The sequence below is a fragment of the Nomascus leucogenys genome, chromosome 13, assembly GCF_006542625.1.
Source record: "Nomascus leucogenys isolate Asia chromosome 13, Asia_NLE_v1, whole genome shotgun sequence".
NCBI classification, from domain to species: domain Eukaryota; kingdom Metazoa; phylum Chordata; class Mammalia; order Primates; family Hylobatidae; genus Nomascus; species Nomascus leucogenys.
The window spans coordinates 30,082,611-30,109,065 of NC_044393.1; the positions used below are offsets into that span (position 1 = coordinate 30,082,611).

Below are 26,455 nucleotides of genomic sequence, written 5' to 3' on the forward strand. Positions count from 1 at the left end.
ACTGTACCCAGAGAGTCCCCAGGCAAGGTGAGGGCCAATCTAGAACTTGAACAGACTTCTAGTGAGACAAGCTCTGCTCTTTGGTTCAAACTGTTGACACATGTCATGGTTAAGTCTTCCATGTTTCCAGACTCCACTGTACACCTTGCTGGTCTGGAAAGGGTCAGCTCCCGAGGCAAATGATAGATTAAACACAACAGCAAAGTATGAAAATTAATCGAGATATTTAATAGACAGTGCAAACCATAATTTCATCTGAATATAAATGTATGCACATGTTTCCAATGAGTTATCTATCAGTTATCACAAACAGCAACAAGGACCTTATAGCTATGTTAGAAAACTGTATAGCTGGAACTTAATTCTAACAATCTCACTTGCTCTCAAGAGAACACCATCCATTTCAAATCAATGTCACAAACTCCAGAAGAACAGGGGAGCAAGGGGGTGAGGAGTGGGCCAGGGTGGTAAACACAGGGCCAATACACAGGTGATGGACAGAAACACAGCTCTGGAGGAAATCAAAATCAGATGCATTATTACAGCTAAGGGCAAGGAAAAGCCTATGGCTTTTGAAAAATGACTTTTCTGCCAGTACCATACAAGTACACAAAGAGATGTGCGGCAAGTCAACTGACTTACAAGGACAGAGGCTACATTTCAGGTCATTTCAACTGCAACCGGTCGACTCTTTCCATTGAGGATTCAGCAGTGGAGTCAGTGTAGTCCAGAAGCTCAATGTTGGATTTGCAAATACAGTTTATTTTACAGAAATTCAACATTATAAACAGCAGGCACTTCCCACCCCGCCCGCCCCCCTCCCTCCCCCCCGTCCCCCCAGGTGCAGACCATGCTATGCAGAGAGTGAGCAGCAACGCGGCCCTACTGCTTTGGAGTGAGAGTCGAGAGTGATGGAACCTGCCTGCACCACATCCTGCCTGCCCCGCACACGCACACGCCTGCTCGCTGCGCAGGCCACCACAGTCTGTCTGGGCCCAGCCCGCGCTGGACCCGTTACATGGATCCAGCCCAGTTCTCCAATTCCTTCATGTCGTCATCCTCCTCTTCTTTCTTCTTGGCTGTGTGAAGACAGAAAAGGCTATTTAGGATGACTGGTGCGTTCAACATGTTCTGGCCAGAAACAAGGGCTGCCTGTGCTCCATGGTGTCTGTCAAACAGCCCTGCCCTGTGGCCAGCCTCCTCTCCAGGCTGTAGGCAGACTGCTCCTTGGTGCCTAAAAGCTGCAACATACAACTCTGGAAAACCAGGCACAGTTTGGCAGCACCCACCTTCCGCCTCCAGCAGGCCCAGACAAAACAAGGATTCTATACAGAGGCCCTCAGGATTCCCACGAGGCTTCAGTCCCAGAGCCTGCAAGGTGGGAGGAGAGTGGGAAGAACCCCACAAGAGATCTAATCCTTGCCAACCCCCAACTCCACCTCAAGTGGCTTGACCCATGGCCACACAGCTCCAGGAGGCTTGCTGGATGGCCTCTGCCTACACAGGACTCCAGGCAGCTGACTTTACTTGAGGGAGCCATTTCCTCTTTATACACGGGAGAGGGAGGTGACCACAGCTGGTCATGCACTGCCCCCAGGGTTCTCTCTCATGCCACATCAAATTGCCTCGCTTTTTCTAGAAGTTCTGTGTGGATTACTTCTACCTGGGGGTGAAATATTGTGCAAGGGGATGGGGGAAGGGAAGAAATGAAGGGAGGAAATGAAGGTTTTATAGAATCAGGTCTCTAAAGGAGTCAAAGCTGTTTCCTTCCCCCAGAGGCTGTCTCTAGGGGCCGGGGCTTTTGCAGGTGTGCACAGCACAGGATGCTAGAGAAGGGGAAAGAGCTGTCCTGGACTCACACTCTCACACATTCTCACAGTGCCTGGAACTTTCTCTTCTTTAGTGAAATAGGAAAAATCATTCTAGAAAAGAGGCTCTCAACTGGGGGTGATCCTCCCAACCCCTACCAAGGGACATTTGGCCATGTCTAAAGATATTTTTGGTTGACATAACTCAGGGCAGTTTCTACTGGCATCTAGCAGAGGCCAGGGATGGTGCTGAACATCCACAGTGCACCGGACAACTCTGCCCCCACCCTCCATCTCTCGGCCCAGAGAGGTATCTGGCCATGTCCATAGCGTCAAGAAACCCTGTTCCAGAGAGAAACCAGAAAAAGCCAGGTGACACGGCCTCTGTGGCCACTACAATGGATCCTGTCTGGTTCTCAATCTTGGGCAAGCTCAGGACACAAACCAAAGCCAACCGACCACAAGATCACCCGCCACATGACCTCATGGGTGTATCATGACTCTAGAAGCACTCACCGGGTTTTGATGGTAGGGCTATAGAGGGAACATTTGGTAGAGGGACTGTTTCAGGTCCACTGATTTCCAGCAAATTCTTGTCTAGTTCCTCCTGTTCTAGTTCTTCTAATTCCGCCATGAGCTCATCCTAGTAAAAGGAAACACAAAGTGAGTGCCCTCCCTGGGAATCCCAGCCCCCACGGTCATGCCTCCTACCTAATGCTCATGGAGACACACACCCCTCTGAGAAAGTCTGCGGGGAGGTGAACTCCAGGTTCCAGACCCTGTGATTCAAATATCCTAAAGCAGCTTCTACTGGGGAACGTATCACTGCTGCACATGACTGATGTAGACCTCTGGTGTCCTGCACTAGACCGTGAGCATCTGGGAGAGGGGATTGTTTCTTTGCTTTCCTATTTCTTTGGCTCAGAGCTGGGCACACAAGTGAATGCTCAGAAATGTTTGCTGATTTGAAATGAACTTGACTCATCCATTAAACTCCAGTGTAAAAACACGAAAACCCTGGTGTTGAGAGCCAAAGGTAAGAGCTGCAGGCTGTTTTCTTGGTTATACAGCAGGGGTCAGAAGGCACAAAGAAAGGTCCAGCAGAAAGGACCTGACCTCCAGGAGACACAAATCTAGCACACAGTGAAGTACCTTCAACAGGGGCTGGTACCGTATTTTAAAAACCTAAGAGACTCAAGGTCCCAAATTGCTACAGCAGAAACTGGCAGGTGGCCGAGATCCAGACAGATACCCCAGGTCAGGGGTAAGTGCCCCCTCCTTGCTCTACCTTTCCCTCATGCTGGAGCTGTCTCAGGGCAAATCCTGTGAACTTCTCCAGGGCATAGTCATCTCTGCTGCCCAGCTCTGTGCCAGGGCCCACCCTGGAAAGGTGCAGGCTAGCTACTTGTTCAAATCAGTTAGTGACCTGAAGCCTGCTGTAGGGTCCTGATGAATGTTCCTTTACTCTACCTAAGCTTCTACCCCAAATAGGGAAAGTGTCCCTCAAAATGTAGAATTCAGGGAGGGTTAACACCATGCCCTGTCTCTGTCCAACTCCAAATGCTCCCTGCCTGAGAGCCTTCAAGAGCACATCAAGGGACAGCCTCAGGGTGTCATTTGTGAAGCTTATGGGATCTGTACAAAACTACTCACCTCGTCAAACTCTTCTCCAAACCCTACAGGTTTTGAAATTGCTGTTGAAATCTCCTCCGCAAGTTCTTGCTGGTCAGCAATGTCCTGCATTAACTCATCAACTTTATCGATGTCCCTTTAAATAAAATGGACAGGTATCATATCGATTGATTAGGCTGTGTAAAGAAGGCCTGAAAGGCAAGGCAGGAGCAGAAACTGGGCCCCACACAATCAGCTTCCCAGCCACACCCCCTGCAATGACTCCCTGTGAGGGGTTACTTGGCATTACTGCCTCCTCCCCTTTAAAATAGAGAATCATAGACTCAAGGGGATGGGAATGTCTTTAAGACACTACCCAGTCCAACACCCTATAGGTGGCACTATCAAGGTCCTACATGCAAATTAGTAAAGGTATCAGATAAGACTGCAGGGCTTTAACTCCTGGGCCAATAGCTCTTTTTCAAGTCCAAGGGTAACTCTGTACAGGGGGAAGTAAAAGCACAAATCACAGAAGACAGCCATGCCGTCTAATGGGCCTTCCATCTACTCAGTCCACCTATGGATCCTCTAGGACCCCAAAGGAAAGGCAAATTCTGCAAATATGCAGAATTTTCTTCTACACACTGACAATCACATAAACCTTTATTTACTCAAGCCAATATATACACATATACGTCAACATTTGCACAGTATTTAATGAGCTGCACTCTGCTAGGTTTCTAGGAGAACACAGAAATGAGGCATATATGGTTCTCATTCAAGCAGCTTGGTCCAATGAACATCCACCCTCAGACAAAACCTCATTTATTTGAAAGCTACTTCTCCTGCAACCTCACATTTCTAAAGCAAGATCAGCAAGCTTTTTCTGCAAAGGGCCAGATAGTAAATACTTTAGAATTTACGGCCAGACAGTCTCTGTTGCAAATACTTAACCCTGCTGCGTAGCACAAAAGCTGCCAGAGACAATAAGTAAATTAAGGGGCATGAGTGTATTTCAATAAAACTTTTAAGGCCAGGCAGTGACTCACACCTGTAATCCCAAAACTTTGAGAGGCCCAGGAGGGAGGTTCACTTGAGGCCAGGAGTTCGAGACCAGTCTGGGCAACACAGTGAGACCCCATCCCTACAAAAAATTTTAAAAATTAGCCAGGCATGATGTCACACACCTGTAGTCCTAGCTAGTCAGGAGGCTGAAGTGGGAGGATGGCTTGAGCCCAGGATTTTGAGGGTGCAGTGAGCTAGGATTGGGCCACAGCATTCCAGCCCAGGGGACAGACACAGCAAGACCTTGTCTCAAATAATAATAAAACTTTATTTACAAAAATAGATGGCAAGCCCAGAGGGTGCATTTTCCCACCCATTGGACAGCACAGCTGAGTACCCAAAAGGAAGCAAAAAAGGCTCCTAGCACCCCCAAATATATGCTGCCAAATCTAAGCACTACGACAAATGCAGATTTTCTAACTTTTTTTTTTTTTTATTGAGATGGAGTCTCATTCCGTCGCCCAGGCTGGAGTGCAGTGGCGCAATTTTGGCTCACTGCAACTTCCGCTTCCTGGGTTCAAACGATTCTCCTGCCTCAGCCTCCAGTAGCTGGGATTACAGGTGCATGCCATGACACCCAGCTAATTTTTGTATTTTTAGTAGAGATGGGGTTTCAACTATGTTGGCCAGGCTGGTCTCGAACTCCTGACCTCAGGTGATCTGCCTGCCTCAGCCTCCCAAAGTGCTGGAATTACAGGCATGCGCCACCTCGCCCAGCCCAAATGCAGATTGTATTCATGAGAGAGGCCTTCATTTGGAGCCTCCTTACCTTGGCCTTTAGTTACAACTGTAACAAGCTTGGTTATCTAGTTTCTTAGGCCACGGCCATGAGAGGTAGCCATGTAGGGGAAGAAGGACTGCTGAGGGCAAGATCACTGTCAATATGACAGCTACAGCCAGAGAGCAAGGGAGGAGGCAGAAAACGCCATCAAAAGCAGACATAGGAACAGACAGATCCAAAGCTCTTGGATGAACCACACATTTCAGGGCCCCTGACAGCATCAGGGAAAAATCATGGGCACCGATTGTAATCCCAGTTCTAGCCAAGCTCCCATGTCACACAGGGCAAATCAGCTTCCCTCTCTGGGACACAGCTTCCCCACCTTCACATTCACAGGTCTGGACAAAAGGACCTTCTAAAGGCCTTTCCAGCTTGAAACTATGCTCATCACAATAACCCTGAATTACTCAGAAAGTATTTTTGCATCCCATGAGATCTACTTCCAAAGGCACATCATCCATTTTCGGAGTTCCAAAAAAGAATAAGAATTAAAACAAACTTAGGTGCTCGAATAGGTAAGTCAAGGGATCCGTCTGCCCAAAGCCATGGCCTGGGTACGAGGCATTCTGGGACTAGCACTGAACTGTGGCGCAGGGGCGGGTGGACACGTACATGTTGTCATGGGCCGCCTTCATGGCCTTGGCGGCATAGCCCATGTTCTTGAGCACCTCGGTGTTGGTGTTGGCATTCTCCAGGGCCTCCCGCTGGAACTCGATGGTTGATAATGTGCCGTCGATCTGCGCCAGCTGCTTCTCATACCTCTTCTTACGCTTCAGTGCCTGGAGGGCCGCTACGTGAGGGGGAAAACAGGGTTTCAGAGAGTCCCGGCACAGGGTGAGGTTCTAGCGTCACTGAGTCTTTTCCCCAACTCTACTGGAAGCACCTCTGTTGTTGCTTCCACTATAGCAGAGGGTTCATAAATTCTACACAAAGAGCACATTCAATTTTCTACAAAAACATAAAATTCACATACCTCAAAACACGGCCAGTAAACAAGCACACAAGCCAAAGTTCAACCCTCGGGTAACCACACACACACACAAATCAAAGCATGGACAGCCACCCGAGGAAGAAGATGCTCTGGGGTCAAACTCCCTTAGGGTCAAAGCCCAGCTCACAGACCCAGGTGAGCTACTTGGCTTCCCAGATGGGGTCAGTGTGAGCAGCAAATGACATACTGTATGTAAACACCTGGCACATTCATCAGTGTGTATGCCCCTCAAAAAAAGCAGCTCTCATTATTATAAAGCAACTTTAAAGTACTATTTTATGCCAACTAAATTACAGAAATCATAAAGATAATGACTATACCAAATACTAGATCAGTTTGGGTTAAAAATGCTATTTCACTCATAGCCAACAACTCTGTAAATTGTTACAATGCTTCCGAAAAGTAACATGGCAACACACAGCAACAACCATCATGATGTTCTTACCCTCTGACTCAGTAATTTCCTTCTGGAAATGTATTCAAAAGCAAGAAGCCCCATGCCTGAAGATGGCTACTACAGCATCCTCCATCATCGAAAACAAGACTAAACTAAAGAGCCAGACAGAACTCCTTGCCATGGCCAAACCTAGAGTCTGGCCACTTGGTTGGGTCAGTGGCATCATCTACCTTGGCCTCCTAGCACGCTGAGACCGTGGAGATCATCTCATGTTAAGGTCCAGTCAAGGCAAGCAATTTGACCAAGGTGAATCTGTGGCAGAACTGGGACCAAAACCACATCTCCCAACTTGAAACCCAGATTTCCTTCCCCTCACGGTCTCAGTTCCACTCTTCACACTGAAAAATATCTTTAGCACACATCTTAGATGATGTTGGGGCACAGGACACACCACCCCAAAATATGACTGTAGGAGACCAGAATATACCACCCCCAAAATATACTTCTCTGGCATATTTTGAGCTGGTTATTCTAAGAAACTAGAGTAGCTCGAAAAGCTGTCCTTTTGTTTAAAAAAAAAAACAGTACATCTAAGAAGAAAATCTACATTACTAAAAGTATCTGTGCCAGGAAGAGGGCTGCTCCAGACAACTTTTATTACCTAAGAGACCTTTTATCTGCATAACAACACATCCTTTATTCACCATACAGTAATTCTTCCCCTCACCCTCCCGTAAGTTGTGTCCCGCACAACAACCCACAAGCCCCTATTCTTTTCTGTAGCTCAGGATGCTATATAAGCTTCAAGCATCTGACTCTTCTTCAAATCTCATATTCTGTGGGATTTCCACATGTACATATGTAACTAAATATGGTTTTTCTCTTGTTAATCTGTCTTATATCAATTTAGTTTGTAGCCCAGCCAAAGAAACTAGAAGGGAAGCTATTTTTTGCTCCCCTGCAATGGGCATCAAAAGCTAGGAAGGAGGCTTAGCACAGACTCTGTCAGAAGAAATGGCTGAGCTGGACTGGGCTGGGTCAGGAGCACTAGCCTCACACACACATAGACTCAGCACACACACTCCCCCATGTCCTGGAGTTCTGGACCACGGCCATCTCCTGCAGACTGGAGGTCAAAACCCCCTCCCCCATGAGGCTGTGGTTTCTCCATATGTCACATGAATAGGTCCCATGCTCCTTCTACTCACACCCCCTGTTGGCCTGGGATTCCATCCGAAGGACCATTTGCCAAGGGAAAACGGTTTGGCCTGCGTATAGCACACAGTTCCTCCAAAAGCAGCGAAAAATTCTCCCAGCCAGTCTTTACAACAAATGCTGACCAAAATACATACATATACACATAAAGAGAACTCGTAAAACATCTGAACAACAATGATATGTGCCTCATTAAAATCTGAAAAGCCACTGAATCCGTAATCTCCCTTGATTCTGATGTAGGCCGGAATGGCCCAAGACTTCAAGAAACCCATCCTGCAGCCACACCAGGGGATCCTCAAGACCTTCACTCTCACCTTCTGTTAGCATTAAGTCATGCTCACTTCATAAGGGCCTCAAAATAGCGACCCTTTAAGGTTAGATGGTAAGGTTAGTTGATGAGGAAACTGAGCTTCAGAGGTGTCCTGTGACTCAGCCCAGGTAACTGGCAGAGAGGGGACTTAAACCAGGTATGGAACCCCAAAGTCCCTGCCCTGCCATTATGTTATGCCCCCCACTTAATGAAAAAGGTAGGATACTGCCCTGGAGGGATCATCCAGTCCTGCAGTAAGTGACATGGGGACTGTGGGAACACAGAAGAGGGAATGCAAACCCAACCATTCCTTTGCTGAAAAATCCTCAGTAGCTCTGTTTGTCATATGGTTTAATATGGCCTGGCAGGTCCTGCAGAGGCAAGGTGTTAGAATTCTCTCTGCAAGCCCAAGACCTGGGAGCCCTAGCACAAGGTCTACAGAACAGCCTTTGCCATCAGTAATGTCAGAGGGAAGAGGTCCTGGGAGAGTCCTGTAAGTGCCCCAGGGCGTGGGGCTGCTGGCCTGCTTCCTGTGACTTCCTTGGTGCTGTGTTCCTTTTCCACAAAAGCCATACCCTAGACATACTCTAATCACCAAGTGATTGTGAATCCTTCCAAGATCAAGTGCCAATGTCCCACAGGTGCCCCTTTCCCAACTCCCCTCCAGCCAGCTCCATCACCCACAGCCCAGCCCATCATTAAGATTCACCAAGGCCTTCCAGACCAGGCACGCTGGCTCACGCCTATAATCCCACCACTTTGGGAGGCCGAGGTGGGTGGATCACCTGAGGTCAGGAGTTCAAGACCAGCCTGGCCACCATGGTGAAACCCCATCTCTACTAAAAATACAAAAATTAGCCAGACATGGTGGCACGCACCTGTAGTCCCAGCTACTTGGGAGGCTGAGGCAGGAGAATTGCTTGAACGCAGGAGGCGGAGGCTGCAGTGAGCCAAGACCATGCCACTGAACTCTAGCCTGGGTAACAGAGCAAGACTCCATCGCGGGGGCGAGAAAAAAAAAAGATTCACCAAGGCCTTCCAAGAGCCTGCTGCATGATGGTGAAGAAGCAGCGGCAGTCCCATCCGCCTCCCATTTCATTTAATCATCCAGAGATCCCAAATGAACAAGGAGACTGGGGATCAGAAAGGTGATGCAGCTCACCCAAGTCATCCTTCTGCCAAGTGAGGAGGGGAGTAGTCTGTGTAACTCCCAGCTCTATGCTCTTCCTCACAGGCTCAGAATGACAGCAAGTGACTCTGAGACCGTTCATAAGCGCAAACACTTGGCCGGGCGCGGTGGCTCACGCCTGTAGTCCCAGCACTTTGGGGGGCTGAGGCAGGTGGATCACGAGGTCAGGAAATCGAGACCATCCTGGCTAACACGGTGAAACCCCATCTCTACTAAAAATACAAAAAAATTAGTCGGGTGTGGTGGCAGGTGCCTGTGGTCCAAGCCACTTGGGAGGCTGAGGCAGGAGAATGGCGTGAACCCGGGAGGCAGAGCTTGTAGAGAACCGAGATCACGACACTGCACTCCAGCCTGGGTGACAGAGCGAGACTCCGTCTCAAAAAAAAAAAAAAAAGAGCAAACACTCTTTGACAGAGCTGCCTTGCTTTTCAGTGTCCTGAGTGTAGCAGGAGCTTGGTAAAATGCTTATGAAACTGATTTTATAGTCAGCTACATTCTTATATTTAAAACCAAAGTTATCTCCCTGTTAACATCATAGATTTAGAACTGCTTTTTTCCAATACATTTTCCATTGGCAGTGACTCCTTGTATGCCAATCCTAATTTCCTCTAACCTCCACCTCCCACTTCTAAAATCCCCCAAATAAATGATCTGGAAGCAATACCCAAAAATACCAGGGAGGAAACCAAGAGCCCATCCCCACCCCGAATGAAATAATGCTGATATTATTTATCTTTGCAGATCAGCAATCCAGCACAATGACTGATACACAGTAAGTGCTTAGTATCTACTAAATTGAACCTCCAATTTCATTTGTCTTACAAGGTTTTCATGTATTCTATCCAGGGTTCTTCACGGGGGTTCCACCCATATTTTATCTCCCATGCACCTCTGACCCAGAGAATTGATGTCTTACTGAAACACAGGCTACAACAATCATTTGGCAGCATCCTTCCACTGCATTCCTCCTGGCCCATAAAACAGGGACTTCCTGCAAGCACCTGGCTGTAAGGTGTGCTCTCTCATACTGGGGACAGGACCTGAGCAAACAGTATGAGGGACAGTCCCGGGGTATCCCCCCAGGACTCCCCTTCCTGCCTGCAGTGTTCACACAGCCTCTTCCCCTCTACAGAGTGAACTGTCCAGGATGTTGATTTTTCTTATCTAGATCCACCTGCTGTCTGTGTTTCTCAACTAGTGGAGAACTCCAAAGAGAAAGGCTACATGATTAATTTTCCCCCACAGAAACACCTAAACATGCTTCATGAGTAAAGTCACCTTGAAAATAAACATGGGGTCAGCATCTGGGCTGCAGAAACAGATGCAGACAAATATTCACAGCACTTGAACCATCTCCTATGTCTTACAAATGCGTGGCTCCGGTGGTGAGGTGTAACAGGGCAAACTAAAGGCTCGGAGGTATTAGAGTGCTTCCACAAGTAAAACGCCATTCTTCTTGAATACTATTATACTTAGTAAAACTTCCTCCATGCCAACCTTATTTCTGACCACAGAAATTTGCTATCTGTAACCAACCCAATGTTTTCATAAATATTAAATATATACTGGTTCTTAATGTTTTGCCTTAACTTCTCCAGATTCCTGATGGTTAGATTAAAAAACAAGTACCCAGTTAAAGAGAAGCTGTTCATCTAAATCAAATATTCAAAAAAGAGATGTCTAAAGAAATCCATTTTCTGCCAAAGAACCCCCAGCGTCATTTATAAACACAATAGCTTTAACAATTGAAATCTAACCCAGGCCAATAGAAGTTTAAGAGGTTGCTTTTAGATGGGAAAAAACAGTCCTTGGAATCTCCATATTTAATTATGCCTTTGCCAGTTCCAAGAGAGTAATTACAGCAGCAATTACAGAATCTAATAACCAGCTTTATTGGCTGTGAAAGCTGAAGCAAAAACAACTCCAACCATGTTGAAATAAACATTGGTCTCCAGACAGTTGCTTCATTAGCCCCTCCAAACAGCTATTTAGAGGAAAGATACAGAACAGATACCCTAAGAAGCAGAGACCAGTCAAAAAGACGTTCACCCAGGATGGAAACCCTTTCTGTGAGTCAACAGTTAGTGATTACAGAAACCATTTTTAGAGAACACATCAGTTCGATACAACTAGACAGCACATTCTTTCTCCTAGTCAAACATGACTTCTCTGAAAAGTCTGCCTGTCCCAGATCTGGGGGCATTCAGTATAGGGGCAAATAGCCCAGGGCATCTCAATAGATGCCAAGAAGTCATAACTATACACTCATTACTAGTATAGAGAAATTCAGGCATGGAGGGAAGGAGGGCCCAATAATATGCTCTCACTAAACGAATGGCAGTGTCTACAGTCCTTTTGAAGACCCCAGAGTCTACATTTGAAGTCATCTAACAGAAGGTACGGGGCTGGGAGTGAAGAGGGCTGCTGCTTTCCCACTCTCAGCGTGAACGACAAAGCAAATGAACACACTCCTGAGGACACTTACACACAAATGTAACACCAGGACTCCAGCCTAAGTGAGTGTTCTGAAGAACGCTCAGCAGCCTGGTCCCAGTAGGGCTACTGGCAGGCAGGGAGCCGAGCAAGGCTGAGGGAGTCCCACTTTGCCTGCCTCCAGCAATCACTCAGATAGCTCCTCCCGGATCATTCTGCCAGTGAATAAACTCAGATATTCAGGGTGCCCTTAGCCAGGAGAACTATGCCTGGCCCTCAAGCCACTGGTTGCTCTGCTGGATGGAGGAAGTGATGGGGGTGTCACCTGCCCTGTGTGTATGGGCAAGAAAAGACCCAAAGTCAAGTCTGCGGCCATACCACTCTGAACATGCCCAATCTTGTCTGATCTCGGATGACCCAAAGTCAAAACAACACAGTTAACCACCAATGTCAAAGAAACCCATTCTCCTGTAAAGATGGTTATCAGTGACCTTCCTTGCACCACATGGCATTAGATATCCCACCAAACTTTGACTAAATAAGAGTTACGATTGGCCGGGCGCAGTGGCTCACGCCTGTAATCCCAGCACTTTGGGAGGCCGAGGCGGGTGGATCACGAGGTGAGGAGATCGAGACCACGGTGAAACCCTGTCTCTACTAAAAAAAAATACAAAAAATTAGCCGGGCGCGGTGGCGGGCGCCTGTAATCCCAGCTATTCCGGAGGCTGAGGCAGGAGAATGGCGTGAACCCGGGAGGCGGAGCTTGCAGTGAGCTGAGATCGCGCCACTGCACTCCAGCCTGGGCGACAGAGCGAGACTCTGTCTCAAAAAAAAAAAAAAAGAGTTACGATCATGGCATCAAGAATACAGGGAGCTTGAGGAGCTCTTGGAGATAATGAAAACCAACCCCTCATTAGATAACTGAGAAAAATGACGTCCAAAACAGGTGGCACGGCTTGCCAGGACCACAGCTCACCGCAGTGCACAGTGAGACAGAGAAAGAACCAGGACTACAACCCAGGTCTCTAGCCCAGGACTCTTTCCACCACCTCAAGTCTGTTGTCTCCAAATTTAGTTGCTACAAATAAATCAGCAGCTCCCCGTGCCATAAGGAAAACAGTCTGCCTAATGTTCTTTCATCCGGTTTCCAAACCCTGCCCTTGATAAACTCCATTTTAAAGCTCATGCTGACACATGAAAGAACCAAAAAGCTACCTGGTTTGCTCTCCTAAGTCCCCAGATAGAAGGGGGAAAAAAGAATGGGAAAGAGGTGCTAATCGGGCTGGTTCAAGAGTACCTTTCCCTAATGAGTGCTGTTGATACACCTGCAGTTTCAGAAGGCAGGGCAGGGCTAGGCTCTCATTTCTCTACCCTGTGTGAGGGTGCCTGGGACAGCATGGGCAAACAGAAAGTTATCAGAAACCAAAATGCGCAAAATGCACTTTGGAAGCCCAGACAGAGGCTGTTTTGTGTCCACTGTTGCTCTGAGTGTCACCAGCTCACCTGCAGGACAAGGGCCTCATCCTGCAAAAGCCTTGGAACGCTGTCCCTGACATTGCTGTATTTATTCCCACACAGCTGGAGAGTTCAGGCTAGAGGTGCAGACAGCTTTTTCCAGAGCAGCCTCCTTCTCTGTGATGTATCTCCCTCTTCCTCTAATTTGCTCTCCGTGGCCTGGAGCTAATGCACTCCATTTAGAGATGGTAAAATAAGTACTTGTGTATGACCAGGAAATCGGGGTCTGAAACCCTGCTGACTTCATCAGCAAACACATAGGGAGTACAGTACTCACTGCAAGGAAAAATTCTAGACAGACAGAAAGAAGCCCCTTATCTGTTTGAAAGGGACAAAGATGAAAGAAATAAGCCCCACAACTAACAACCTAACAGAATATCAAATGCTCCAAATCATTTAAACAATACAAACAAAGTGTGTTCCATAAAAGGCATGATAAAACACACTCTGCAAACAAGCTTAGGAAATGCTGGGTCACATCAAGTTACAACGGTCATTTAGGGAGTCCAGTTGTCCAGCTTCGAGTTTCACCTCCACCATCAAGTAGATTACTTAATCTCACTAATAAACCTCATGATAACAACACGCACCTCACAGGGTTATTGTGAGGATTAAAATAAAGCATGCATGTAAAGCACCTGGCACAGGGCATGACATGTAAATGTTGGTCACTGGTATTATTTACTGCAGGACCTCCCAGATCCTATTTTGATAGGAAGAAAACACCGACACCTAACTGGCTCACCAAAAAAAAGAAAGAGAAAGAAAACACAAGAAAAACCAACAAGACACACACCGACATCTGTGAAACACAGCTTGGGAGAAACCAATTTAAAACCACCTGATCATTTGGCCAACGTCAGCTTCATCAACCCCTGCCCTTGGCTGATGCCGGCCAGCACTGGGGCACAAAGAAAAGAATATGAAGCTTGGTACCAGTAGACCAGGCCAGAATCCCAGCCCTGAAGGTGGGTGTCAGGTAAGTTATTTCACATCTCTGAACATGTTCGCCAGATGCAAGATGGGGGTGAAACCACTACCCTAAGGACAGACGAGAAAGATAATCACTATGCAAACACTTGATGAATGTGAGCATTCTCTCCGTCTTGACTGTTTCCCCCCCGCCTCTCTTTCCTTGCCTGTGTCCAACATTGTCTCTGGGGATCTCTGCATCTTCCTGTCCCTGTCCCCTCTTTTTTTTTTTTTTTTTGAGATGGAGTCTCACACTGTCACCCAGGCTAGAGTGCAGTGGCGCAATCTCGCTCACTGCAACCTCCGCCTCCCGGGTTCAAGTAATTCTGCCTCAGCCTCCCAAGGAGCTGGGCTTACAGGCGCCCGCCACCACGCAGTGGTGTCCTGTCCCCTTTCCTAGCCCAGTATGTCTAAGAAAGAGTATACAGTTATGGCATAGTGGGGAAAAAGTTAATATATAACAGCAGCTAACATTTATGAGAAGCTTCCTGGGTGCCATGATTGGTGCTTTCATGGCAATGAAAAATTGATACTTTCCATGTTCACTAGTTCTTCCCAACAACCTATCTTTGAGGTAGGTACTGTTCCTGTCCCACTTGAAAGGTCAGGGTATTGAGGCTCAAAGAGTTTATCACCTGCCCAAGTCATACAGTTAGGCAGTGGCAGGCCTGGGATCAAAGCCAAGCTGCCTATCTGCAAAGGGCATGTTCTTTCTTTGCAGAAGAGCGTCTACCCTGCACCAAGCAGGCAGCTGGGCCTGCTTCTGCCTGAGCCTGGGGATCTGAAAGCCCTGAAGGCCTTCCCCTCCCCATGGACCCCACAAGCTAGCAGCAGTCTGGCACCAATGGCATCCAGTGGGCTGCCTGTTCTGCCCACAAACTGTCCACTAGCGACAGTCCAGACGGTATGCAGTAAAAACCTCTACCTGGAAAAAAATTACTTTTCTAGTAGATTTTAAATTGGTTAAAAGCACATGGGATAAAAATCCAACCATTATTATCATCCTCTCTACACTTAGGTCGATGACTCTACATAGCTGGAAAGTTGCTGTGAGCTTTTTTTCTGTTTTAAAGAAAAAATGTCTTCTTCCCTCATGTCTACCCTAAACCATAAGCTCCTCCAGGATGGAACCTCCATCTTTGTGCCCCTAACAGCACTGAGACAAGGAGAAGGGAGGGGCACTCCAAAACACCCAACTTGACCCTGCCATTTCCTCACTTGTCGGTGTCCCCTGTCCTCTCACCCAGATCTTTTCCCAGGTCCTAAGAGAGCCTTTCCTCCACATTCTGGAGGGCCCAGGGACCAAAGCTACAAGAACCTCTGTCACTTGCCCACTTTTTTCCTGTGTCAACCCACACTGGAATTGCTAGAACCCTAAAACCAAAAGGTCAGGGGCTTATTATTAGGGACAATGAGCCTAGGACCTCCCCTGTGACTATACCTGGAGGGAAGTAGCAGAGACCCAAAGTAAGCAGCAGATTATTCTAGACTGGGTCAGCAGGAGTGGCCCAGGGCATAAGGAAGGAGAGAAATGGCCACAGGAGTCAGGGTCACCAAAGGGAACAGTGCAAGGCCTATCTGGGCTGCCTCCTCCTGCTCCCCAAAGGGCAGCTGATCAGGAAGAGAAGGGATTTCACTTCCTAGACCCAGCAGGCAGCCCTGGAGTAGCTCTTGGTGATCAAGATAACTCAGGGCCAGGAGGGGGAAACCAGGATACTGGGAAGGAAAGTGACCTTCCCCTGGTTAGTGAGGGCCATAGTCATTCAGCCTGTGCCCTGGAATCCAAGGCCAAAGTTCTTTCCTATACACCAGCCAGGCTGCAGAATTTCATGTAAACAGTGATCAGAGGCTAAAACGGAGCGCCCATGCAGCCCACAGATATGTCTTCATTTGTCCCATGTCTTAAGTCTTAATATGTAAATTTGAATATTACATATTTCACATAAAAATCCAGATTTTTGGCTTCCTTTTGTAAAGATGGAGTATCTGGCAACACTGAGCCCACACTGCCACCTAGCAACGATCTACTAGAGCAGAGCAGCAGCCATCCCTTTCGGAAGGGGCACATACTTTCCAGTCCGTCTCAGAGCCCACTACTGCCCACCAACTTCTGCCTGGACACATTACTCATTTACATGTCCTGACCAGTTCCTGTAACACCTGACACTAATCTTACATCCAGAGGAAACTGCTAGGAGTTATCTGGTATAATCCCTTGCTTTCAGGCAGTTAAGGCTGTGTTCAAGTTAAAGATAGGCAACTGATGTCATAAAGGTTCAACGACCTGCTCAAAGTAACAAAGTTAAAGGTACTTGACAAGGAGGAATCCAAGCCAGGTGCGCCGAACAGGAGACTTGTATCTAGACACAACCTGCAACATGGGTCCTGTGATCCCGAATCTGGATTCTAGTTCCAACTCTGCCATGACTAAAGTATGTCACTGAGCAAGTCCCCTCATTTCCTAGGGCCTCAGACTCCTCATCAAGGACACAAGAAGGGCGGATTAGGTGCTCTCTCTAGGTCTTCCTCGAGCTCTAACAATAGGTGAACCCATGTAGTTCTGAGATTTCCAATAACAGGATTGAAACAAACACAAAAGGCTCTTTCTGGTTGACCTTGTGTGATCCAGAAAATGTAATTAACATCCATATGCTCCATTTCCTGACTGCTTCACATAATCAAGTTTTTCCTGCCCAATAAAATAAGCAGTCTTTCTTATTTTAACTGGCTTCACAAACTGAGTTAGAAAGATCAGAAACTCCCTTTAGCCTCTGAAGTAGCACTCAGATCCAATGTGAGCCACAAATGTCACTCAGGAAGTAAAGGTAACTATAGTTAGAATATGAACACAGACACCTTCACCCTCCGTCTCCTTACAAGTTCTGGCACTGCCTCCCTCATCTCTCTGAAATTCCTCTCTCCTGTCAGCCTTGAGGGATCCCCTAACCTGGTTCCCTTGCCCCAGAGGCCACTCCTTCTTGGTTGAAGCTCAAATCTTAAAAATCTTGATCCTGGGTTCTTTCTTTTTTTTTGTTTTTGTGAGACAGGGTCTTGCTCTATTGCCCAGGCTGGAGTGCAGTGGCACAATCTCAGTGCACTGCAACCTCCAACTCCCAGGCTCAAATGATCCTCCCATCTCAGCCTCCCAAATAGCTGTAGCCCAGGCTGGTCTCCAACTCCTGAGCTCGAGCAATCCAATCCACCTTGGCCTCCTAAAGTGCTGGGATAACAGGAGTGAGCCACCGCACCCGGCCAGTTCTTCCTTTCTCACATGAACTAACACCTGTTCTGAGTGTCGTATTTTATTATTGTATTTAATCCTGACAATAAGGAATTCGTCTTACTAGCCAATTTTACAGATGAGGAGGTTTGAGGCCTGGAGAGATTATCTCAAAGCTTGTGAATAACCAACCAGCAGAGTCAGGATTCAAATACAGACTCTTCCTTCTGCTTCTAGCCAACACAGGATGGCATGGACTAGATTTACCCCTAGCCCAAGAGAAATGAATTAACAGTTCTTGAGACATTGGACATCAAGCAAAAAAGGACAGTGATCCAAGTTGAGCCCTACGATCACAACCAGTTGATTGCTGAGAGTTTCCAGGCCAAGGAGCAGGCAAGGAAAACCCAAGCAGAGCCCAGCAACTTCCTGAATTGATGAGATAGAGCTGAGAGTCTGGGGAGACCAATGCAGCTGGAGTTCACGAGAGTACCTGAGGAGAGAGCTGCATGGAGAGAGAAAACCCCGGAGAGCCACGGAGGGTCCTCCTCAAGTATTCAGCAGAATAGTGATCAGCACCCATGTGTGAAAAAGCTACCTAAGGCCAGGGAAAGAACCACTCAAAAGGATGACAGAGAATAAATAATAATAAGTACTCGCATGGGGCCAGTCATAGTGCCTCTTCCTCAGCTAGATTGGAAAAGCCTCATAATCCTTCTTGGAGGGCCTTCAGGGGGGCCTGTCTTAACAGTAGGGATTAACTAGCCCTATACTAGATAAACACTGCTCTGGGTCTGCCTAATAATTCTTAGACCCAAGACCCAAAAGGCAAACTGTTACCAAAAACTTGTGCCCCCAAAACATAAAGAATATAGGAAGACAGAAATACTCAGTACCCAACAAGGCAAAATTTACATTTGACATCTAATCAAAATCTACCATTTATGCAAAGAAATGGGTAAATAATACCCATGATGCACAGCAAAATCAACAAATTGCAAGTAACCCAAACTAACGCAGATGTCAAAATTAGCAAGGAGATTAAAACAGTTATAGCTATAGTCTATATGCTTAAAAAGCAAAGGAGACACAGGGAAGATATTTGCTATGGTTTGGATATGGTTTGTTTGGCCCCGCCAAGTCTCATGTTGATACTTCATCCCCAATGTTGGAGGTGGGGCCTAGTGAGAGGCATCTGGATCATGGGGGCGGATCCCTCAGGAATGGCTTAATGCCATTCTCCAGGAGTAAGTGATTTCTTACTCAGTTCCCGGAAGAGCTGGTTGTTAAAAAGAGCCTGGCACCTCCTCCTCTCTCTCTCTCGCCACACACATAAGCTCCCCTTTGCCTTCCACCATGAGTGGATGCAGCCTGAGCCCTCGCCAGCAGCAGATGCTGGCACCATGCTTCTTATACAGCCTGCAGAACTGTGAGCCAAATAAACCTCTTTTCTTTATACATATCCTGGCCTCTGGTATTTCTTTAATAGCAACACAAATAGACTAAGATAATCTTTTTAAACACCTACATGGAGCTTCTAGAGATTAAAATTATTACATGGATTAACAGCAGATCAGACATTTCATTGATGAAAAGATTTGTAAACTTGAATAGCAATAAAAACTATCCAAAATGAAATACAGAGAGAAAAAAGAATTTTAAACATCAGCAGAGCAGCAGTGCGGTGTGGGATAACTTCAAGTAACCTATATACATGTAACTGGAGTCCCCAGAGGAGGAGGGCAGGTGAATAAATATTTCAAGAAATAACGGCCAAAAATTTTCCACTTTGACAAAAACTATAAACCCACAGGTATGAGAAGCTCAATGACCCTGGAGCTTAAGAAACATGAAGACCACATATACCAAAGCACATCATATTAAAAGTGCTCAAAATCAGTAATAAAAAGAAAATCTTAAGAGCAGACAAAGAAAAAATACATATTACATATACTGAAATAAAGATGACAACGATTTCTCATAGAAAACAATGCTAGCAAGAAGACAGTGGAGCAATATTTTTGAAGAATCTCATTAATTCTATCACCCGGGATGGAATTTAATAATTAGGAATCATAGGCCAGGTGAGATGGCTCAGACCTGTAATCCCAGCACTTTGGGAGGTCGAGGTGGGCAGATCCCTTGAGGTCAGGAGTTCAAGACCAGCCTGGCCAACATGGTGAAACTTCGTCCCTACTACAAAAATTAGCCGGGCGTGGTGGCATGTGCCTGTAGTCCCAGCTACACGGGAGGCTGAGGCAGGAGAATCGCTTGAACCCAGGAGGTGGAGGTTGCTGCAGTGAGCCGAGATCACGTCACTGCACCCCAGTTGGGCGACAGAGCGAGACTCCATCTCAAAAAAAAGTAAAATAAAATAAATTAGGAATCACAAACAGAAAATCTGTTAAATCCCCACATATTTAGAAACTAAATAATATACTTCTAAATAAGTCATAGGTCAAAGAAGAAATGAAATAGGAAATCAGAAAGTATTTTGAGCTGAATGAAAATAAAAACACAACATATCAAAATTTGTGGGATGCCACCAATGTGGTACCTTAAGGGAACTAAAAGCCTACGCTAGAAAAGAACAATCTCAAATGGACCTCAGCTTCCACCTTAACAAGCTAGAAAAAGACCAGCTTGGGACTGAGCAACATGGCAAGACTTTATTTCTATTAAAAATTTTTTTCAAAAATTAGCCGGTGGCGGACACCTGTACTGTCCCAGCTACTTGGGAACTGAAGCAAGGAAGATCACTTGAGCCCAGAAGTTTGAGGCTGCAGTAAGCTATGATTGTGCCACTGTACTCCAGCCTAGGTGAGAGAGTGATAACCTGTCTCCAAAAAAAAAATAAAAATACAAATAAAGGGCAAACAAAATCCAAAGTAAGCAGAAGAAAGGGAATAAAGATCAAAGTGAAAAATCAATAAAAGACAAAAAAGAAACAAAAGAGAAAGAAGGTCAATGAAATAAAATTCTAGCTCTTCGAGAAGTTCAACAAGATTGAACTTCTACCCAGAATGACCAGGAAAAAAAGATTACTGGTATCGAGAATGACAGATGTGATATCACTACAGACTCCAGGAATATTAAAAGGATAAAAAGTGGATATTATGAACAACTTCATGACAATACTAGAAAAGATGAAGCAACTTCATACCAATACTACAAAGGATGCAACAGCTTAGATGAGACAGGCAATTCCTTTGCTCATTCTACTGTACCAGGAATTACACTTTGCTCATGACACCCTGCTAGGGAACTAGGGACAAAAATGATACAGTCCCAAGGCTGAAGGAATTCACAGGCCAGCAGATATGGACGATGTAATTGACAGAGGTCAGCACAGGACACTTACTATGGATGCCTAGAGGGGGGAAACTAACCTTTGGAGTTATCATGCATTTTAAAGGATGGTAGGAGACAGCCCAGAGGAATATATCCAAGCAGCAGGAAAAGGGAGGCATGAGAAAATAGGGGAGGGAGCAAGGAAAGATAAAAGCTAAAGAGAGAAACTCAAGGACAGACTTGGATGTCTTGTTAAGGAGCTGCTGGAATCTATCCCAGGGTTAGCAGGAAGCCATTGAAAGATTCAAAGCAGGACAGGAACGTGATCAGATTTACATTTCAGAAAGATCCCTCTGGCTGCTGTGGGGAGAAGGGGCTGGCAACCACTGCAATAATCCAGAGGGTGTGGATTTCAAGAGCCTGAACTGAGGCCACAGCAGAGGGGCTGCCCAGGAGAGGGTGAACTTGAGAGATACCAAGAGGGAAGACCATGGGCCTGTATCACCTGTTTGAATGTACAAGAGGAGGAAATGGAGACTGAGTCAGGAATAAGTTCCAAGTTCCTGGCTGGGGCAACCAGGTGGTGGAGATGCCATTTCTCAGAGAGACTAGTAACTCAGGGAAGAGAAGATAAGGCAGGGAGGGAGAAACTATTCTCCCAGATCTTTCTGTGGGGCCATGGGCTTCAAAATTCAAGTTAGCACCTGAAGTTTGAATTAACATTCTCTAAACCCATATGAGGAAGATGGAGTTCAGGGACTTCAGAGTGGGTCAAATCTAAATCATTTCTGGCTGGCCATGGTGGCTCACGCCTACAATCCCAGCATTTTGGGAGGCCAAAGCAGGTTCGCTTGAGGCCAGGAGTTTGAGATCAGCCTAGGCAACGTAGTAAGACCCTGTCTCTACAAAAAAGAAAAAAATTTTTTTTAATTAGCCAGGCATGGTGGTGCACACCTGTAGTCATAGCTATTTGGGAGGCTGAGGCGAGAGGATTGCTTGAGCCCAGGAGTTTGAGGTTACAGTGAGCTATGATTGCTCCAATGCACTCCAGCCTGGGCAACAGAACGAGACCCTGTCTCTTTAAAAAAAAAAAAAAAAAAATCATTTATTGTAAAACTATAAAGAGCACAGGATTCAAAGGTAACCTAATTACTACCATTCATACATGGGTGTGTCTCAGGAGAATATACAGGTATAGTATATGTTTGTAATTGCAAAGACTATCTCAGGGCCTTGTAATTGGTCATTTCTGGGAAGGGAGTAACTGAGACAACGAAGGCACTTTTAAAATTATGTACCATTTACATGACTACCTAATCAAAACAAACAAAAACAACAGTCCATTTCTTCCTCATCCCCAGACATGGAAAGGCAGTTATATTTAAAGAAGCAAACCATTTACTAAGAACAACCTGATTATGACTGGCACTGGCGCTTTGGTGTGGCCCTCCGGGTGGAATGAAGGCACTGATTGAGCTCCTCCCCCACCCGCCAGGTCCCAGGCTAGATGCTCTTAGCCAGGCTTGCTTGAGGTGACCAGGTTCTTGGCTGGGACAGAGGGGAAACAGCCTGCTTTGGGTTTCCGTTCCCAGGCTGGCATGCACTCTTTCTTTTCCGACTGGCTTTTCTTCCTCTGCTTCCAGCTGAATCCATGCCAACAAGGGCCCCCTTCTGCCTGAGCAAGCATGAGAGCACCCTGGCAACCGAGATGACAGCGGAGGTATGGGGGCTGGGGACGTTTGTGGGGAAGTTGGGAAGAGAGTGAAATGCCGGCAGAAAAATACTTCCAATGTGCACGCTTGTTAGAAAAGCAAGGCAAGAGGGAAAACCCAACTAGCCTTTTATGCTTTTGGAATCAAGAGAGACATGATGAAGGGGTTGGAGACAAATGATTTTCCTTGCCCAAAAGGCAGCAAGGGGTGAAGGGCACAGGAAGCTGATTCTCTTTTGGGAAAAGGTAGTCTTGCCTTGTCCTTAAAAAATGCAGCACAGGTCAGACACAGTGGCTCACACCTGAACATTATGTATACCTTACCACAATTAAAAAACAAAAACAGTCGGTTCATGGGTTTGTTATCTGATCTTCCCTGCTGAACACTGTCGCTTACAACTGTATATGTGAAAATAATAAAATTAAAGAACGAACTCCAAACTGCACAGAATTACCAGACACTGAAACACTGAGAGAACATAATCTCTGAGGCCAGATGCAGTGGCTCATGCCTGTAATCCCAGCACTTTGGGAGGCCAAGGCAGGAGGATCACTTGAGGCCAGGAGTTCAAGACCAGCCTGGGCAACACAGCGAAACGTCATCTCCACAAAAATTTTTAAAACTTAGCTGGGCAGCGGGCACGGTGGATAACACCTGTAATCCCAGCACTTTGGGAGGCCAAGGTGGGTGGATCACTTGAGGTCAGGAGTTTAAGACCAGCCTGGCCAACACAGCGAAACCTCATCTCCACAGAAACTTTTAAAACCTAGCTGGGTGGCCGGGCGCAGTGGCTCATGCCTGTAATCCCAGCACTTTGGGAGGCCGAGGTGGGCAGATCACTTGAGGTCAGGAGTTCGAGACCAGCCAGGTCAACATGGTGAAACCCCGTCTCCACTAAAAATAGCCAGGAATGGTGGTACGTGCCTGTAATCCCAGCTACTCGGGAGGCTGAGGCAGGAGAATCGCTTGAACCCAGGAGGTGGAGGTTGCAGTGAGCCAAGATCACTCCACTGCACTCCACCCTGAGTCTTGTGACAAAGCTGTCTTTGTTCCCTTTGTCTTTTTAGCCTGTGACAAAGCTAAAAAAAAAAAATTAGCTGAGCATAGGTAGTCTCAGCTACTTGGGAGGCTGAGGTGGGGGGATCCCTTGAGCTGTGGAGGTCCAGGCTGCAATGAGCCATTTTCATGCCAGTGTATTCCAGCCCAAGTGACACAGCAAGACCCTGTCTCAAAAAAAATTTAAAAAAAAAAAACAAAAAACTCTGTTCCTTTGAACAATTAATTCACAGTGCTAGATTATAATCTGATTGTTTAGAAAATAATATAAAGAAAGGAATGTCAGAAAGCAGCCTCCCTACCAAGAAAAACAATACCTCACGGGTCCTAAAGTAGTCAATCAGAAAACAAAAGGTAAGGAGTGCTATGGACTGACCTGTATCTCCCCAGAATTCATATGCTGAAGCCCTGGCCCCAGTGTGGCTGCATTCGGAGATGGGGACTCTTGGAGGTCATTAAGGCTAACTGATATCACAAGTCCTAATCTGACAGGACTGTTAGCCTTATAGGAAGAGAGACGCCCCCGCTCTCTATACACTCCCCGCAATGCACTACACACACTCCACGGAAAGGCCATGTGAGGACACAGCAAGAAGGCAGCTGTCTTCCAGACGGGAAGAGAGCTCTCACCAGAAACGGAATTACCCAGCACCTTGACCATCAACTGAGTCTCCAGAACTGAGAAAATAAATTTCTGTTGCTTAAACCACCCAGTCTATGGTATTTTGTTAGCTTGTCAGCCCAAGCTAACTAATACAAGGAAGATAAGCACTACAGATGCCCAAGCCATTCAAAATCTTTCAGCCTGGCCACAGTATCCCCCATACCCTCTTGCTGTAGGGCTTGCAGGTCCCTCCCCTGAGATGATTAACAGCCTCAGTGTCTCTCCCACCTCGGCGCCTTGCTTTTCCTGGCTCCACATGCTGAGGGAACCATCAAATGTTTCTGCCACTCCTTTCATCCTCTTCACCACCACCCTCTTCTAGCCAAGCTTCCTTCCACATCCTGCTGAGCACTCCACCAGAACATCTTCATTCTCCACCACACGTGAGACTTGGTTCTCATTCCAGCTCTGCTGCCAGTCAGATCTGGTCAAATCAAAGTCTGTTTCCTCATTTGTAAAATGGGAGTGGGGGAATGGGCCCGGATGATCTCTCAAGTCATTTATATTTCCAAGACCCCATAACTCATCAGAACCTGAACAAGGTTCAGCCAGGCGGAGCCATCCGCCCTTCTTCCCTTCCTATCTACTGTCTACACATGTACCAAGATGTGGCTCTATAACGCTCAGATGTCCTAAGGTGTTATCTCTTCAGGCTGACCCTACATTAGGCACTGGTCTTAAACTATCTCCTGAGACTCTCTTTAAAGAAAGGGATCACCATGTGTTTACTCTGGATACAGCCTCCTCCTTTCCTACCAACCACAGAGCTGTACGTGCGTATATCAGCCAATTAAAAGAAAATCTAAAACTTATTTCTCATAAATGAAAATGATCAGAAAAGTCTTTCCTGGGGTCTGGTTTCACATAAGATATTGAAATTTTTAATTACTCAACCAAAGAGGGCAAAGAAAGAAATTCAGGCCAAAATTAATTCACAGATTTGTGGCCTTATAGCCTTAAGACCCAAGATAGAAGGGAAATCAGTTCCTTAGAGCCTAGAGGCCAAAGAAAGGGAGGGAAGTGTCTCTTGTTCTTGCCTGAGTTTGTTTCTGCTTCCCAAGGGAAAGTGAGCAAACACCACAGATGGGCATTCTCGGCTGGGCCTGCACCTCTCCAAGTACCCGACATGGTCTGAGAATGCACAGAACTGGCTGAGAAGGAGTTGAAGTTCATAATCTGCTCCCTTTCCTATGTTTACAGAGAGAACTGGGGAAAATTCTGTGTCTACATAAATATCACGCACCCTCCTCTCTCCCAGCAAGAAGCAGCCTCTCTCCTCCAAGCTTCCTCACAGCTCTTCTCGCTTTCTCCCTTGGATTCAAGTCATAATCCCTAATGGGCTGTGAGCCCAAGACAGAGGCCAACAATTCTTCATTTCTGTACTCCCAGCAATACCTAGCACCGTACCCTGTACTACAAGGTGTTTGGGAAACATGTTGAATGAGTAATAGAAGGATAAATGGCCTCTGAGATTCTAAAAGGGGCCAGAATAAACAAATATTGCTCTCTTCTCAAGCCCTACACTGCTATAAACCCTCCAGACTGCTGAGTGCTGGAATGTTCTCATATCTTGATCTGTGTGGTGGTTACCCAAGTGTATACATTTAAAAAATTCATTCAGGTGTCACCTGAGACTTATCTGCTTTATTATACATTATATCTCAACGAAAAAGAAAAAAAAAAAAAAAACAAGAAGCACCAAAAATTACTATTTATACACCAACTTTTTCTTAGGTCTCTTTATAGACTTCCTAACCCTCCCCGGAGTCCTGTAAAATGAGCCGAAAGTAGGAATTATTCTGATCCCTTCCACGGAGGAAACTCTGATGCAGGGAAAGACGGTGCCTTGTTCAGCCCGGTCACACAGAGAGTCAGAAATGTAGGTGCAACAAGATCCTGTAGTTTGTGATCCTCCACCACGTCTGTGCCCGCCCGCTTAACCACTGACCGCCAGTTATAATTCAAAAGAAAACAACCCCCTAAAATACCAACTGTTTGCTCCATCTCTCCTGTCAGCTGGCTTTCTGCATGGCACTTTAACTTTATTTTCAAAACTATTCTGGCAGGGTTGGCCACATTTACCACAGCGTCTGCTAAGAATCAGGTGAGGCTACAGCAGAATTCACTGGAATGAGGAGATAGGAGCCATGAGTTCCAGTTCCAGCTTTCTATTCAATGAGCTTGTATTACTTTTAACAGGTCACCTAACCTCTCTGGGCCCG

General features: G+C 46.4%; 1 protein-coding gene across 1 annotated transcript in view; it reads right to left on the reverse strand.

Annotated features, from left to right (window-relative positions):
• Nucleotides 1–205: 205 nt before the first annotated feature.
• Nucleotides 206–26,455, reverse strand: part of CHMP4B (charged multivesicular body protein 4B) — a 43,064-nt gene continuing 16,814 nt past the window's right edge. Inside the window, exons 2-5 of the mRNA XM_003273540.3 lie at nucleotides 5,878–6,055; nucleotides 3,462–3,576; nucleotides 2,325–2,451; nucleotides 206–1,079 (exon numbers count right to left, since the gene is read on the reverse strand). Coding sequence (XP_003273588.1) covers nucleotides 1,015–1,079; nucleotides 2,325–2,451; nucleotides 3,462–3,576; nucleotides 5,878–6,055 — 485 coding nt within the window. The 3' untranslated portion in view covers nucleotides 206–1,014. The remainder of the gene's footprint in view (nucleotides 1,080–2,324; nucleotides 2,452–3,461; nucleotides 3,577–5,877; nucleotides 6,056–26,455) is intronic.